Source organism: Schistocerca serialis, chromosome 1, assembly GCF_023864345.2.
Source record: "Schistocerca serialis cubense isolate TAMUIC-IGC-003099 chromosome 1, iqSchSeri2.2, whole genome shotgun sequence".
In the NCBI taxonomy this organism is placed as follows: domain Eukaryota; kingdom Metazoa; phylum Arthropoda; class Insecta; order Orthoptera; family Acrididae; genus Schistocerca; species Schistocerca serialis.
This window is the reverse complement of record NC_064638.1, coordinates 355639269-355657073: the sequence shown is the minus strand read 5'-3', so window position 1 is coordinate 355657073 and position 17805 is coordinate 355639269. Positions and strand designations below refer to the sequence as shown.

At 39.7% G+C, this 17805-nt stretch overlaps 1 protein-coding gene across 1 annotated transcript in view; it reads left to right on the top strand.

The window, feature by feature from the left end:
* Positions 1-17805, top strand: part of LOC126470136 (zinc finger and SCAN domain-containing protein 2-like) — a 116315-nt gene that overhangs the window by 50707 nt on the left and 47803 nt on the right. Inside the window, exons 5-6 of the mRNA XM_050097755.1 lie at positions 6635-6811; positions 7541-7730. Of these exons, the coding sequence (XP_049953712.1) occupies positions 6635-6811; positions 7541-7730 (367 nt within the window). The remainder of the gene's footprint in view (positions 1-6634; positions 6812-7540; positions 7731-17805) is intronic.

Below are 17805 nucleotides of genomic sequence, written 5' to 3'. Positions count from 1 at the left end.
TAAAATTGCTGCAGATATCTGCTAATATCAATTTGTTGCAATTACTGCCTTGTTTACACACGAGGATTGTAATAAGTTGTGCCTGTGTGGAATATCAACTACAATTACGTTGGAATGCTTCAGGTGGTTTAGAGTTGATTTTAACCCTGTGGCGCATAATGTCCACTACAGTGGACAGCTGTTAATGGTCGCTTCTTTGGCAGGCTGAAAATGCACGCAGTTCACTGCAGTGGGCACTCCCTACTGGTGTTGTATCCTGCATGTATTTGCAGCCTCAATACTCATTGAAACCGCCAGAAAATTGACCATTAAAAGTTGTCCACTGCAGTGAAATTCATGCACCACAGGGTTAAGACATTAGCAGCATGCAAACCTTTGTTATGCGCATTGTCATTTGAACCACCGCAGATCACGATGTAGTCTTTGTTCGTTATCTTTTGAGCAATATCGGTTATTTTGAAAGTACTTGGTCAATGCGAGCACCTGGTTTGATATAACCTAGGGCACTTACCTCTTTGTTGGCATTTATTATTTCGTGAGCAATGCTTCTAAGATGGCTATCACCCAGTAAAAACACTGTTCTTTTGACGGCATTTGTTGTGATAGTTACATTTGCTGTCTTCTTGAGTGTTGGAAACATATTACTTTTGTCTTCAAGTGTCGATTTCGGCTGGCATGGATGCATAGGTTGTGTAATGATTGTGAATATCAAAGGGGTTTCAGAATGGGCTGTTCGACTGTCAACAACACCTATGTGCTATGACAGTGGGCTGAAAGATGTGGGAATATGGAGGAGATGTACATGTGCTTCTTCATTGATTTTAGGCAGGCATATGACTGCATCCATTTGGAAGAGCCTTATGAGTTGCATAACCATATTTGGAATACCCAAGAAACTCATCAGCCTAGTTTTAGCTTGTCTCACTGATTCCAAAGGCAAAGTGAAGCTTGGGAACCTAGTCACGGAGAGCTTTTACACAAACGCATGGTTGAAAAAGGAGATGGTGTGTCATCAGTACTGTTAAACATGGCACTCAGAGGTAGTGAAAGAAGCTTTCCATAAGAACTTCAAGGGGATCAATATAGAGGGTGAGAAAATCACACACCTTGCATTTGCTGATGATTTGGCCCTGTTGTTCAGATCTAACAAATAACTGATGCTGATGAGTGATGGCTTGGAGGCGACAGCAAGCAGAATCAGTCTCCTTGTGAATCAGTTGAGGACTGAATATCTGGTGATGAGCCGGACCGATGCCTATTCAAGAGACCCACGCCATCCTCTGGTACTCAAAACCTGATCATATGAAAGGATTCATAATTTTAAATATCTGGAGTATTCTTTACAGAGAGTGCATTGTGTGAAACAGAAATCAAAGTGAGAATCCAAACTGCAAATTGATCATATTTCAGTGTGTGTCAGCTTTTAAATCCACGGTCTCAAGGAATTTCAAACTTCAGCTGTAATAATAATAATAATAAAACCTGATTCAATCCGTTACAGTTGTGAAACTTGTAGTGTCTGGAAAAAAGATTTAAATAAATAATCTTCTCATTTTCAAATGAAAGTCTCAAGGAAATCCTTGGTCCAGCACAAGATGAAACCACTGGAGAATGGAGAGTCTGGCGTAAAATCTACAATGGACCAAACATGTCTGTCTGATGTGAAGCAAGTGTCTAATGGGGGAAGGATATGTCTCTTGAATTGTTAAACACAATGTTCTTTCCATGGATTGTACTCCCTGGAGTAGAAGACCACTAGAAAGAGCAAAGGAAAGATGGAACCCCTGAGGACTTGAAGATCAGAATAGAGGGTGATTGGCGACAGAAGGCACAAAACAGAAACCAGTGGAAGAGGAGCCTTGTAGCTGTGCATGGTTGTGTGGGCCTGATTGTGTAAAGTAAGTAAACTTTCTGTAGTAAAAAAAATTTGACAGCTTTGATCTTTTTCAGTTTTTTCAAAAAATCTCAGTTTCTTCTGCTGCTAGTACTTTAGCACCTATTTCCTTTTTAAAAGAGCACAGAATTCACTACAAATTTGATTACTACAGTTTTTTTTCTGCTTCCAGTACCAAGGGTGCTACGTTTCATCAGAAAGTATCAATCTTTCAAATTTCGTGCAGAATGGCAAGAAATGTAGTTTTTGAACACTTGTTTCAGTTTCTGTTCATTTAGCAGAAATGTAATATATATAATTTGTATCTAAAAACAAAGATGATGTGACTTACCAAACGAAAGCGCTGGCATGTCGATAGACACAAACAAACACAAATATACACACAAAATTCTAGATTTCGCAACCAACGGTTGCTTTGTCAGGAAAGAGGGAAGGAGAGGGAAAGACGAAAGGATGTGGGTTTTGAAGGAGAGGATAAGGAGTCATTCCAACCCCGGGAGCGGAAAGACTTACCTTAGGGGGAAAAAAGGACAGGTATACACTCGCACACACACGCACATATCCATCCACACATATACAGACACAAGCAGACATATTAAAAGGCAAAGCCTGCTTGTGTCTGTATATGTGTGGATGGATATGTGCATGTGTGTGCGAGTGTATACCTGTCCTTTTTCCCCCTAAGGTAAGTCTTTCCGCTCCCGGGGTTGGAATGACTCCTTATCCTCTCCTTTAAAACCCACATCCTTTCGTCTTTCCCTCTCCTTCCCTCTTTCCTGACGAAGCAACCGTTGGTTGCGAAAGCTAGAATTTTGTGTGTATATTTGTGTTTGTTTGTGTGTCTATCGACGTGCCAGCGCTTTCGTTTGGTAAGTCACATCATCTTTGTTTTTAGATATATTTTTCCCACGTGGAATGTTTCCCTCTATTATATTCATGTCAATATATATAATGTTATATATTGGAACTGAACATCTCACTTTGTGGTGTTGTATTACCTTATGTGCAGTTGTGTGATTCCTGGGCCGCATCCATTGTGATTTGTAAATCACTAGTTGAAGTTAAGTTTCAAGGTGTTTCAGCCCTGACTGATGCAAATTTATAAAACTACATCACTTCCTCATTGTGTTATATATATTAAATAACCAGCAACAGGAAACTGAACTATTATTACCTGGAATAAACAAACAGACATAGGTAAACACACAGAAATAGATAGCTATAAAGAAACAGTGCAATACAAATGAAACATAGGTAGCTGTATTATAATTAAAAAGGCATTAACATGTACTAACAGTTAATATTATCACTTCTGGGTGCATAATGCTTCTGACAGCGTACTTCAACCTTTGGCCCACTTGACATGGATATATTAGTCACTCTGACATGTTGATGTTCCTTGGTGTCACCAGAAATGCCTTGAGTAGTGGAATCAGTGTGAGTAGATAAATTGGGTTTCATATTGACCTGTTCTTACAACAGTGAGTGAGCCTCTTCCATTTTGTTGATTTTGATGTCCATTTCCTCAATCATTTCCGTAAAATCTACTACTTCTTGGCTTTCTTCATATAAAAATTCTGGTATTTTTTCACAATGTTCTCTGCTCCAGTTCTTCCAAATGGAAGAACCCTCCAGTTCTTCCAAATGGAAGAACAATTGAAACATACTTTTCTGCAGGAGAATAATCTGCCACAGCTCAGCTTACACGAGCATGAAACAAACTTGAACTGACTCAGGTGCTGGATCTTGGCTCATTACAACAGACCTTGAACTGTGGATACTAAGAGCCCTTCCACGTATCTCAGGAGGTTTCCAATTTCCCGTTCAACTTTGTGCTTGCTGGTAACTCCATAATGAATGATGTGGCATGGCATCCTTTGTGGATGGCAGCCTTGCAACATTCAGTTTGATTTTTGTGGAAGACTTGGCAAATAGTTGCTGCTGCAAATCACGTAGTGTCTGGGAATTGCTGACATCACTATTTCTTTGTGGGTAGCGTCTGGTCTGTTGAACATAAGAAGTGCTGAATTTAAGCGTTCATTGTTCTTAATGTGTTACAAAACTTAATTTTATCCTTGACAAAGAAAGCAGATTTTATATCATGTTCACTAACAGCGTGAGTGAACAGAACGTGTTCACTGTTGAGCTTGTAGGATGCAAACTTGTTGTCTGCACTTCCTCTTTCTGGCTTTGTTAAAGATAAGTTTTTCGAGCCTTCTCCTTGATCAGTCTTGAGCACAAGGTGGTCAATGTCATCTCCCCATATGGCCACACTTCCAAAATCGTTAGTTCCTGAAATTGCAGTTGTTACAATCTGCCTGGTCTACCTCAATGTTACTCTCGAAATTCCTTTCTAAGAAGTGTGATCAGGTGATTTTTGTTTCATTCGTTATACAAACACTTGTCTTAAGGGACTTGATTTACCATCTCTGCTTCAACAACTAATTCAACTGTTATTGTCTGCTTAATAACAATTCCTATGCAATTTTTCTTATAACTGATCATCATTAACATCATTCAGCTACAAAACAGCAACTATATGCTATTAGTTAGTCTTAAAAAAAAAACCACCACCTTCACGCACGCAGTCTAACCTGATTGTGTTAGTAGGAATTGAATGCAAAGTCAACGATGCTGTGTATGCTGGCCATGTTGCGAAATGAGATGGTCAGTTCCAATGTATAACATAACATATAATACATTTCTATTTTATTAATGGAAACTGAAATAAAAGGGCTCAAAAACTTACTGTTTTGTTTGAAGTTTGAAAAAGTATAAAAAAAAAAAAAAAAAACTGAAGTGTCATTGGTGCAGAGTGCAGAAAGAAGTTTTGGTAGTCAAATTTATAGAGAATTTTGTGCTGTTTTAAAAATAAAATAGATGCCAAAGCTCTGGGAGCACAAGAAACTGAGATTTTTTGAAAAACTGAAGAAAGTCTGAAATTGTCTTTTTTTTTTAAGTACAGAAAGTTTAGCCAGCATAAATTTTGTTGGCTTAACTAGGTTTTACCATCTTTCAACCATATGAATAAATTTAAAAAATTAAATCCTCTACTCTACCTTTAGCAAGGTGTAGGCTTTTTTCCGACACTTTGACTGGAGTGTAGTGCTTCTAAATTGTTTAGTAGTAGTTTGTCATCTACAGTGTAAAAAACCTTGGACAGGTCTAAGTATGTGCCCCTTCTTGTTTCAAGTACCACAGCCCATAAAACTTAAGGGTTTATGGGCCTGAAGAGTACCCTAAATATTGAAGTCCTGAATGCTTACAAGGCAATGTAGGCATCAGCTTTTACAAACTTATTTTCTAGTTTAGAGACAAGACACTGGGCTCTACATCTGCTACATCTGGAGAACCTGGCCTCAAATCCACACCTGTGATCTTGATTTTATCCCTTCAATATTTAATCCAAAGGAGAAGATTCTCTTCTTTGCCTTCTACTGAAATGGATGGAACTGAAGCAGTGTGAGGTATAGAGTTTAAAATGTGTGCTTGATAAAGTTTCTTGGACTAAAAACAAAAATCAACAAGAAAAAACTAGGTTGCAGTAAAGATAAGAATAAGAGATGAGGCTTTTGAAACTTCCTTACAACTGTGTGGGACTTGGTTATAGGATTCAAACCGAGAATCGTGTTGCGGTACCACACCGCCTGAGCTATTCAGTAACAAATCACAAACCACCCTCACAGCTTCAGTTCTGTCAGTACCTCTCCTACATTCCAAATTTCACAGAAGCTTTGCTGCATAGAGCCTGTGAATTTTGCAGAGAAGTGACAGAAACAACGGAGGAGTAGTTTCCAGAATGAATTTTGCATTCTGCAGGGGGGAGGGCAGGTCATGAATTGTGAATTATGCCTGGATAATTCAGTTGGGAGGGCACTGCCTGCAAAAGGTGAAGTTCTAGGTTCAAATCCTTATTTGATACCCAGTTTTAATCTGCTAGGATGCTTCAAAACTGCACACACACTATTCCAAATTGTAAAGTTCATTCAAGATATGTTGGTGTTTGAAGGAAGAAAAAAATCACTTGTAATGTGGATGAGGAGAGATGCAGATGTAGGAAAGCTTTCAAAAGAAACAGTTGACAAAATCAAAGTTTAGATTCCGTAATACTAATAATGAGCTGTTGGTAATTGACGGATGAAAGATGGGTTGACAGAGAGCTAATAGAAAATAAAGGCAATTCAAAGCAGAAAAAAGGCAGAATTTTTTTTTTTTTTTTGGGGGGGGGGGGGGGGAGTCTAAAACAGAGTGGCGAAATTATGACAAACTAAAATAAAATGGAGAAGATAATGCAAATGAAGACAGGAGAAGGGGCTAGAGAGTTAAGATCAGGTGATTTGCAAGAGTAAAACACAGGCTCATGAGACACTAACCAAATTATCAGAAAAGTTCGGAGTGCAACGAATTCAGTTAACATTCTGCTATTGGCACATGGCCAAGGGAATTGGTCAGCAATATATCTGAAGATTTCTTGGTGAAAGACCCAATGAGCATGCTAATTAATGAGCTCCTTTCAGTGTCTCCAGCTAGTTATATTACTTAAAGATATGATTAATGCACCAACAATCTCAGTGTGTGCTAACATTTTCAGCAAAATTTGATTATAGGATGAAGAACTAGAGCTGTAGTAGCTCTAACCCATGCTAACAAACAATGTCAAGATTCTCAGTGCATGTTACTTCAACAAAACAATAAAACATGAAGTTATTTTTAAAATTACATTTGTTGTCTATCCCTCAGGCACCTTCCAGTGTACTCCTCGAGAGGAGTTCTCCATACCAATACTGCTGTTGGAACAGCAGTTCGTTTTGTGTGTCCAGTGTGTGGCAAGAAAATTTCGACTAAAGGCAATCTGAAGGTACATCTTGAGACACATCGACCCAAAGGAAAATATGGCTGTGATATATGTGGAAGGGTGTAAGTTTACTGTGTAGCAGGTAGCATTTAGGTAAAGTTATCTAGTTTATTTTATTTGTAGATCATGAAATGTGGACTATGTTTGCCTTTAATGGCAAATACTATTTTATTGTGTATGTTACATGATATTATATATGGACCCAACTTAATTTTATTTAGCTAGGGATGTTCAGTGTTTTACCACCGAAACATGAGTTGTGGTCTGTTTGTTGAGCTTTTTCTTTTTGCATTCTTTTCACTCTTGTAATCTGCAAATGTAACTGGGGGGACATTACTTTAGGAAGTACATTGTGGAAAGAAGCTTACACAGCAGTATATAAGAAACAAAAATGAGACGTGTGATACCTGCTTGGTTGTTTATAACAAACACATTCATATAATTCTTTCAGTAATTCAAACATTATGCTCTTTCTAATCTCAAGATTGTAAAATTATGGTCCAGTAGTTTGATATAGAAACATGCAGTGTTCTATTAGAGGCTGTATTTGTTTTTTATAATTGTTTTGTTTGTTATGTATTTTGACATATTATTGTAAAAATATATGCATACCTGTGTCTTGGGTGCCATAATGAATGTGTTGGGGAGTATTAGCTAGAATTGTTTCAAGTTTTTTTTTTTCTCCATCCTGTTTTCTCAAATTTCTGCTATTGTAGCTTTTTGCAGTTGGGCTACTATGCTTGAATAATCCAATGATGATTTATTAGTTGGTACCTTTTTTTATATTGCAGATTCAAAACTCAGTCTAACTTATACCGACACAAAGAGTACCATGGAGGTGTACAGTTTCCCTGTGGTGTCTGTGGCAGGGTTTACCCCACAAATAGTACATTGAGAGCTCACAGTATTACACATAGTGACTTAAGGCCTCACGCTTGCCCATTGTGTGATAAAACATTCAAACGAAACCAAGACCTAAAGGTGAGTGATAAATAGCACGTAATTATATACTATCTTCTCTTATAGCTAGCAAGGTGGTGCCATTTGTTTGCAACATACGAAAGCAATTATGGGTGTGGAAATTCAAAAACTGTCTTACAAATTACATCTTTAATGATCTGGACTTTTTAGAGTAGAGAAGTTTCTTACTCTTACAGACACACCATAAATGCAGCTGCCCTGTTGTCCAGATACAAAATTCTCTTTCCACTTTTTACTCTTTACCTGTGCCAATTTACAGCTAGCATGTCTCACGTAGTTGGGGACAGCATTTTCAGTTCATTTGTAATTACTGTTATATTTTGACAGAAGTGTGAGCTGCTGCAATACTTGGTTTATGCAAAACATTTAGCAGGGGCATTGAATGATAACATTGCAGTGTTGCATATTTCCAATAATTTTACATTTATTTGCCACATTTTCTTGTGGTCTTATAGACATATCCTCTAAAATATGTTAAAATCAACAATCTTTGCATGTTCTGAAAACGCGCCACAGTGTAATTTCAACAGGTACAAGTCTGCAGCTGTATATAACAGCAGGTAGAAACATCGCTTGCATCTGCCCTGGTGATTATAGCATACTTGCAAATCCCCTATGGGAAAACAGTTCCAAATATCGCTGTTAGATTGCACCACGATGTGAAGATGATTTCATCCCTGCTTCATTGCCTCTCGCAAGAGTAATTTTTTTGCATACTGCAAGGTTATGGATTTTATCATATGTCAACACCGTTATTTTGTCAGCAATCATAAATGTTTTGGTTCATTTACAAATTTATAGTGAGGACTGTGTTAGGGAGGAAATGTTTACTTGTGAATATAATTTCATTTTACATTTTTGTCAAATGTAAATAGAGCTTAGTGCCAATGTTGTTGCATAGTGACAGGGTATTGTCAGTGTTAGGACGTTATGTTTTTGTTTCTCTTGTGTTACAAGCTTTGTGGTGGTTTGAGGTGATTGTTTTGATTTCAGATAGCTCTTGCATCATGTGACTTCCTCTGTTCCTATTTGCTGATGGCTCTATATTAGATTAAACTGCAGTCATCATATTTCATACATTTTGCTTTCTTGTATTTTGGTGCATGATCGTAATAGCGTCTATTTATTGTAATCCGCACATGATTTTCAAAACACATATTTTGAAGTATAATTTATTGGAATGGCATCTTGGGATGCAGGATGTGGAGTTAAAAAATCCTTCCTTTCTAAGTTTCTTATTTAAAAATCTGACAGTGAAAACTTTGCTGCAACACCCAGCTTCAAGTACTATCAACTGCCACTGTCAGTCGCTGTCATTATATGCTGTTAGTTTTGGATAGTGGAAGATCGAGAGGGAAGTGTTCTTTATGAGTCGGTACAGGTAGAGATTGTCACTGTTGTCGCTGTCTGCAAACAGCTACAGACTGTGTTGGCAACAGGCGACAAGCCTCAGGCCGTTGTGTTATTAACAGACATTTCATAATGGGCTGTCTCTGATAGTTTATACTAGAATAAGGATATTTTTACCTGTACTGTGGTTCTTTGGTAATATTTTATCTGTCTTTTTCAATCCAACATGGCTTGGAGCTACAACTCCATTTTCATGGATTATTGTTGTTGTTAAGAAAATGATGATACTGAAGTTTCTGGCACCATATCTGCCTCAGTTTATTGTCTAGAACTAAATGTTTCACATAGTTGTTAATTTTTTGAGAACATTGATTCTGATAAGAATAATGAACAAGTAAAGAATTACTAGTACACTACTGGCCATTAAAATTGCTACACCAAGAAGAAATGCAGATGATAAACGGGTATTCATTGGACAAATATATTATACTAGAACTGACGTGATTACATTTTCACGCAATTTGGGTGCATAGATCCCGAGAAATCAGTACCCAGAACAACCACCTCTGGTCGTAATAATGACCTTGATACGCCTGGGCATTGAGTCAAACAGAGCTTGGATGACGTGTACAGGTACAGCTGCCCATGCAGCTTCAACACGATACCGCAGTTCATCAAGAGTAGTGACTGGCGTATTGTGACGGGCCAGTTGCTCGGCCATCATTGACAAGACGTTTTCAGTTCGGTGAGAGATCTGGGGAATGTGCTGGCCAGGGCAGCAGTTGAACATTTTCTGTATCCAGAAAGGTCCATACAGGACCTGCAACATGCGGTCGTGCATTATCCTGCTGAAATGTAGGGTTTCGCAGGGATCGAATGAAGGGTAGAGCCACGGGTCGTAACACATCTGAAACGTAATGTCCACTGTTCAAAGTGCCATCAATGCGAACAAGAGGTGACAGAGACGTGTAACCAGTGGCTCCCCATACCATCACGCCAGGTGATACGCCAATATGGCGATGACGAATACACGCTTCCAGTGTGCGTTCACTGTGACGTCGCTAAACACGGATGTGACCATCATGATGCTGTAAACAGAACCTGGATTCATCCGAAAAAATGACGTTTTGCCACTTGTGCACCCAGGTTCGTCGCGTTGAGTACACCATTGCAGGCGCTCCTGTCTGTGATGCAGCGTCAAGGGTGACCGCAGCCATGGTCTCCAAGCTGATAGTCCATGCTGCTGCAAACGTCATCGAACTGTTCGTGCAGATGGTTGTTGTCTTGCAATAGTCCCCATCTCAGGGATCGAGACGTGGCTGCACAATATGTTACAGCCATGCGGATAAGATGCCTGCCATTTTGACTGCTAGTGATACGAGGCCGTTGGGATCCAGCACGGCATTCCGTATTACCCTCCTGAACCCACCGTTTCCATATTCTGCTAACAGTCTTTGGATCTCGACCAACACGAGCAGCTATGTCGCGATACGATAAACCGCAATCGCAAGAGGCTACAATCTGACCTTTATCAAAGTCGGAAATGTGATGGTACGCCTTACTTCTCCTTACACAAGGCATCACAACAACGTTTCACCAGGCAACACCGGTCAGCTGCTGTTTGTGTATGAGAAATCGGTTGGAAACTTTCATCATGTCAGCACGTTGCAGGTGTCGCCACTGGCGCCAACTTTGTGTGAATGCTCAGAAAAGCTAATCATTTGCATATCACAGCATCTTCTTCCTGTCGGCTAAATTTCGCCTCTGTAGCACGTCTTCTTTGTGGTGTAGCAATTTTAATGGCCACTAGTGTAGTTACCTTTGTTTAGCCACAAAAGATTATCTTCTGTAAGGGTAAAAAACTTACACATTTGTATTTACGGTTCAAATGATTTGACATGTTTAGGTCTCTGACTTAAATGACATAATTTAATTTATGATACAGAGAAGTTTCAAAGTAACAAGTATATTCTTTTTCTTTTTGTAACAAATGAAATAAACGTAGTTTAAATTATTCATAGCAGCAGAAGTTAAAAAGATTTTATGTTTATTAGCATACAGGGTGACTCAAATTACTTGTCTCAGTGTTCTACTTCATATGTCAGAGTATATAATTAGTCAGTATTATAATACCATTTCAGTTTATGAAAACAAACAAAGAGAAATGGAGTGATACACAGTGTGTATGTGTAAGTATGCATGTATGTATGTATGTATGTATGCGTGAGTGTCTGATCTTGATGTTATAATTAAGTTAATCAAAAAAATAGCCGCAAATATGGATACTTGCTATCCATAGTTGACCATCTCCGTAAAACGTAGAAAAGAAGTTAAATAGAAATGAAACGAGGCACTTATTAGCAACAGCCAAAAAATATACTAAGATATTGCTGTGCCTGTGTTATTCCAAATTATGATGTAATGTTCCTTCAGACATTGTTATCATTCCATTATATGGCTGATGGTTGTCCATTTTGACAGCTGCATGTCCAAAGGAAAATCACATTGTAATTTGGAATAAAAAAGGCACTGCATTATCGTATTTATCAGCTGACACCAGGCAAGCGACTTTAAAGTAAAATGTCTCGCCTGTGCGGGAATATACATAATGGATGTATGAGTGGGTTGTGTAGACACATGATTGATGACAGTAAGGTGACCACTATGATAAGTGGGAAATCTGGGTTTGAATCCTGGTCCGTCACAAATTTTCATTGTCGACCTTCCATTATACAGCTGATGGTTGTCCACCTGAGTACAAATGAAAGCACTGCCAATGCAATGCCTTTTTATACCTTCTGTACGTGATACTACCATCATGTGTATATGTGCACATCGGCATCACATGACTTTTATCACCTTGGTGTATTTGGAACTTTTGTTGACGCAGAGCTTTCTAATCTTGATGTACACCAGATATCTGCCCTTACTCAAGGGTGAAGACAATTATCATTTTGGGCTCTAAATGGGTCACAATTTTTTAGAAGTTCTTTAACACATTGACAGCCAAGTGCAAGAAATGTCCATACCTGATGTCCTGGCCACTGGTAGGAAATGAGTTTTTACATAAAGTCAGATACAAAAACATTCATAGCAAATGTGTGTGATTTACGGGTCTTGGGCATGGAGGACAGGTATGGCAAATTGTCTGGGCATGGTGGAACAGAATTTTTATTTTCACAGTTGGAATAAAGTAACAGAAAAGCCCATACAAATATTTTAGCTTTAAACTTAAAATGTATATTTTGTGTTGCTAATGGTAAAGAAAATAAAGTTTTTTTAATTAATGATTTGTCTTCAAGCATTCTTCCACACAAAGAGCTGGCTCTTCTTCACAAATGGGACCCAAGTACCACGATTCACGGCGTTTTTTTTTTGTTGCTGCATGCATACTCTGCACGGTTTTGTTGGCCAGACAGTTTTCTTTGTGGCAAATATTGCCTCCAAATAATGAAAACTGTCACTTGGCCTGATTTTCCTCCGGATGTCTGGCATCTTATCCCCAATCGATACCTGAATAGAGCTTTCTGTAAAAGCTAGAGACTTGGTGCTCCTTTCTGCTGTTTGTTTAAAAATCCAAAGGGCATTATGCAAATAAATTTCCATTACATGTAGAGCAAACTTTTTCAGCCGTTTAGTAGTTTTTTGCAATGCTGAATAATACGACAGCATCTGATCTGACTGGTCAACACCTGCCATGCCACTGTTGTAGTCTCAGATTTTTTTGGTTTCAAGGCAACACTGCCATTTCAGTTGCGACGAGCTTCCACTATTTTGGTATGGTCCGTGTTAGAAGTGGTCAGGACTTCACTTTTATCCTTCCATTTGCAAACAAAAACATTGTCATTTCTTTCCCATGCCATCTGATCTTTCTTCAGTTTCGTAATTACTAATGATGTTGGGTTTTCCTTTCTGTTGTTAAACAATTTTCCATACACATCGGTTTTGTAAGTCAACAACAGTTTTGAAAGTGGTACAGAATTATAAAAATTGTGCATATGGAGCATGTGTCCTTTGTTCAAGGAAACTTTCATCAGGTGTAAAACAATTTCACATGCATGACCCGCCTCAGTCTGCTCCTGTGACCTGCCACAGTACATTTTTGTTTTGAGAACCACAGCTGACATTAGGAAATCTTTGAGAGAGAAAAAAAAGAAGCAAATCAGCAAATACACAGACACCAAAGTTTTGTAAGTATAATTCCAATCCCACATTCTTGTTGAACACAAATACTGATGGATCTTGAAGGATGTCACTTCACTTGTCACTACTATTTGTAGTGCCTGCTATTGGACCAACCTTCTCATTTTCTTCATTGCATTTACTTTTGTCTGCCTCTGAATCCTCAATTGAATGTGGTTCGTAGAGACTTCCACAATCCGAAAATTCATCTGTAAACTTGTGCCATTCCAGTTTGTTATGTTAGCTAGCTGTTAAAGTTTTACATCACCCAGTTTCTTCTTATTACTAGGCATTTTATGAGGATTATTGAACACAGATAACGATAAACATCAGTGGACCATCTACAACAAAGACTGAACAACTACTTGAAGCACTTACAGCAAAAACATGGATCGTATTGTCAAACATGCTTCGAAATTTTTGGTCATGGCAGTCAACATGTTGAAAACACACACACACACACACACACACACACACACACACACACACACACCTTGACAGCAGTAAGTCAGCTCCACATGAGACATCTATCAGTATTTTCTGATGTCTGGTTAGGACCCGGCTAAATAGCTGAAAGGATTTGACCGAGTCACTAAATGCAGCAGGTGGGATCACGTGATGTGCTTGGCAAATGTATACTTTTACATGGACTGCACAACCCAGCATTGGTTTGAGAACAACACCGAGATGATCGATAGCTAGGGCAAGTTCTAGGTCAAACTGAAGAAGAAATTGGTGAAAAATCCATTTAGCAGAACAACAATTGAATAAGAGGACCTAATGTCATGATGAAATGACAGTCTAATATGCAGAATGTTTTGGCCCTTTGCAATTTGTGAATGACAGAAGCTGACAAAATCTCACAGGACATGTACCAAGCTCTTCTGGAAAAGGGTGTTCCAACAACAGAAAATTTCAAATGAGTCGAGGAAATGCAACAGAAAAGAGTTGGATGAAAGAGATTTGGTGGACTTCTGAATGTTGTCCTGTATGAAAGACCACTGTGACCTAACCTCTCTCATACATTGTAAGAGAAGAGATACAGTATTTAATGGTAGCAATAACTTTTGGATGAAGTACTTGAGAAATAATGGCCATGAATGTCGACTCCATATGTCAGGATGCAATTCAAAATGTAGAAGAAATGATGTATTAATCTTTGGCACTAGTGTCCACCACCAGTCAAATGCACCAAAAAGAATGGACTCGGCCAACTTGGTTCTAAGTCACTGTTTCAAACAACCTCCATGCATCTGACCAACACAGATACAATCAACTCCTTCACCAAGTATAATGCCCCCCCAGAACAACAGAAATTTGGAAAACAAGGGACGACATGCTAGTTAGCTTTCACTACAGATGCCCTGGAAACAATGTATGGCCAAATTTTCATCAGTATGTATTGTATGCCCAAAAATTTGGAGCATTCTACCCTGTTTATTGACTTCTGGTCATGTGCTACATCAGTTGTTGGTATGACTTTATTTGTTGTACAGAACTGACATTTTCTCAAAATTTAGAGAGAGTCCATTTTCAGAGTACCACTTTATAATTCTTTGAAAAATATCATTAACAACCTCTTCTGTTGCTTTCTCTCTAATGGGATGTATTATAAGACTAAAGTTGAGACAGCACAAGAAGATCTCTGACAACTTGCAGCACTGTTTGTGACAGCTTTCAACTGAAAAGTACTTTATGTTTGTGGGTGAAAACAGTAGCTGTTTATAGAGCTGTGAAAGCACTTGAGTTATTGCGATAGAGGCATTAACAAAATCGCGTTAAGCTATTGATTTAGGTAGCCACATAAAGCTGCCGTGCCAAGTCCACTGCAACTGTCAGGGGCCAACTTATGCTGACTCAACTGTCATCTGTGAATATACGAATTCTGCATTTTGAATGTAGAGTGGAAGGTCATTCAGATATATAAGGAACAGGAATAGACCCAAAATTGAACCCTGTAGGACACTTTTCTGCTTTCTCCCTATCATCAAAATTTTCTACCTTTTCAGCATGATTTGAATTAATACTCATGACTTTTTGCATTCTGTTTGTTAAGTACAATTCAATCCAGCTATGCATGCAGCCATCAATTCCATAAAACTTGCGGTTTTGTATGAGTGTAATATGATCTACGCAGATGGTTTGGAAAGATCGCAAAAAATACCAGCTGGCAATATTTTATTACCTAAGGCTTTTAATATTTAGTGAGTGAGTGTATAAACAGCATTCTCAGTGGGGAACCCTTCTGGAATCCCAACTGTGATGTTCTAAGTAAATTATTTGTGCTTAAATGTGAGACTACTCTTGTTTACATAACTTTTTCGAATATGATAGGAAAAAAAATCTCATACTAACAAAGAGATAGAGGGGCTGGCCAGTACTTACCTCAGCTCAGTACAGCCGATAGATACACATAAAACAGAACTGAAAATTTACATTCCTAGCTTTCGGAACTTTGTTCCTTCATCAGGGAGGAGAGAGGGGTAAAAAGGGAAGAAGGGATAGTGGATTCAGTTACTCACAACCCAGGTTATGAAGCAACAGGGAAAGTAAACAGGGAGGGTAGCAAGGATGGAGGCATGGTTGTCAGAGGGAAGCCAAAGATATTCTACTGTAAGTACTGTGCCAGCTTCAAACCAAAGAGGATGCATACAGAAGTAAAGAGGTATATAGTATAAAGATAAACACAACTATGTAGGATGAAAAGATGCGTGAATGGCTAAAGAGGAAAGGGAAAGAGGAGAAGACTGAAGAGTGAATGGGAGTGAGGTTGTTTAATGTAGGTTCAGTCCAGGGGGATGGCGGGATGAAAGTATGTGTTGGAGTGCAAGTTCCCATCTCCGCAGTTCAGAGGGACTGGTGCTGGGCGGGAGAAGCCAAATGGCACATACGGTGTAGCAGGTTCCTAGGTCCCTAGAATTATGCTGGAGGGCATGCTCCGCTACTGGGTATTGGGCATCTCCTAGGCGGGCAGTTCGTCTGTGTCCGTTCATGCGCTCAGCCAGTTTAGTTGTTGTCATGCCGATGTAAAAGGCTGTGCAGTGCAGGCATGTCAGTTGATAAATGACATGTGTAGTTTCACACGTAGCCCTGCCTTGAATTGTGTATGTCTTACCAGTAGCGGGGCTGGAGTAGGTGGTTGTGGGGGGATGCATGGGGCAGGTTTTGCAGCGGGATCGGTTACAGGGGTAGGAACCGCTGGGTAGAGAAGGTAGTCTGGGAATATTGTAGGGTTTAACAAGGATGTTACGGAGGTTAGGGGGGCGACGAAAGGCAACTCTGGGTGGTGTGGGGAGAATTTTGTCAAGGGATGATCTCACTTCAGGGGTTGACTTGAGAAAGTCATATCCCTGGTGGAGTAATTTGTTGATGTTTTCGAGGCCAGGTTAATATTGGGTGACAAGGGGGATGCTTCTATGTTGTCTGGGGGAAGGAACATTGTTGTTGGATGGGGAGGAATGTATTGCTCGGGAAATCTGTTTGTGGACAAGGTCTGCAGGATAGTTGCGGGAGAGGAAAGCACTGGTCAGGTTATTGGTGTAATTGTTGAGGGATTCGTCACTGGAGCAGATACGTTTGCCACGAATATCTAGGCTGTAGGGAAGGGAGCGTTTGATGTGGAAAGGATGGCAGCTATCAAAGTGAAGGTACTGTTGTTTGTTTGTGGGTTTGATATGGACAGAGGTGTGAATGTGAGCTTCAACAAGATGAAGGTCAACATCCAGGAAGGTGGCTTGGGTTTTGGAGAAGAACCAGGTGAAATTCAGATTCGAAAAGGAGTTGAGGTTATGGAGGAAATTAAGGAGTGTTTCTTCACCATGAGTCCAGACCACAAAGATGTCATCTATAAACCTATACCAGGCCAGGGGAAGCAGCTGTTGGGTCTTCAGGAAAGCCTCCTCCATGCGGCCCATGAAGAGGCTGGCATAGGAGGGAGCCATCCTGGTTCCCATGGCCGTTCCCCTGATTTGTTTGTAGGTCTGGCCTTCAAAAGTGAAGTAATTATGGGTGAGGATGAAGTTGGTAAGTGTGATAAGGAACGAGGTTTTTGGAAGATCTTCGGGTGGGCGTTGGGAGAGGTAGTGCTCAAGGGCAGAGAGACCATGGGTATGTGGGATGTTTGTGTAAAGGGATGTAGCATCTATGGTGACAAGAAAGGTTTCAGGTGGGAGAGGAGTGGGAATGGATTTGAGGCGTTCTAGGAAGTGGTTTGTGTCTTTGATGTAGGATGGGAGTCTGCGGGTGATAGGTTGTAGGTGCTGGTCTACCAGAGCTGAGATACGTTCGGTTGGGGATTTGAAGCCTGCTACAATGGGACGGCCAGGATGGTTCTCTTTGTGGATTTTGGGTAATAGGTAGAAGGTAGGGGTACGTGGCTCAGGTGGAGTGAGTAAGTTTATGGAAGCCGTTGTGAGGCCTTGTGAGGGACCTTGGATTTTTAGGATTTTTTGCAGCTCAGTCTGGATGGAGGGAATGGGATCCTGGGTAACAGCTTTGTAGGTTGAGGTGTCAGAGAGTTGACGCAGTCCTTCTGCCACATACT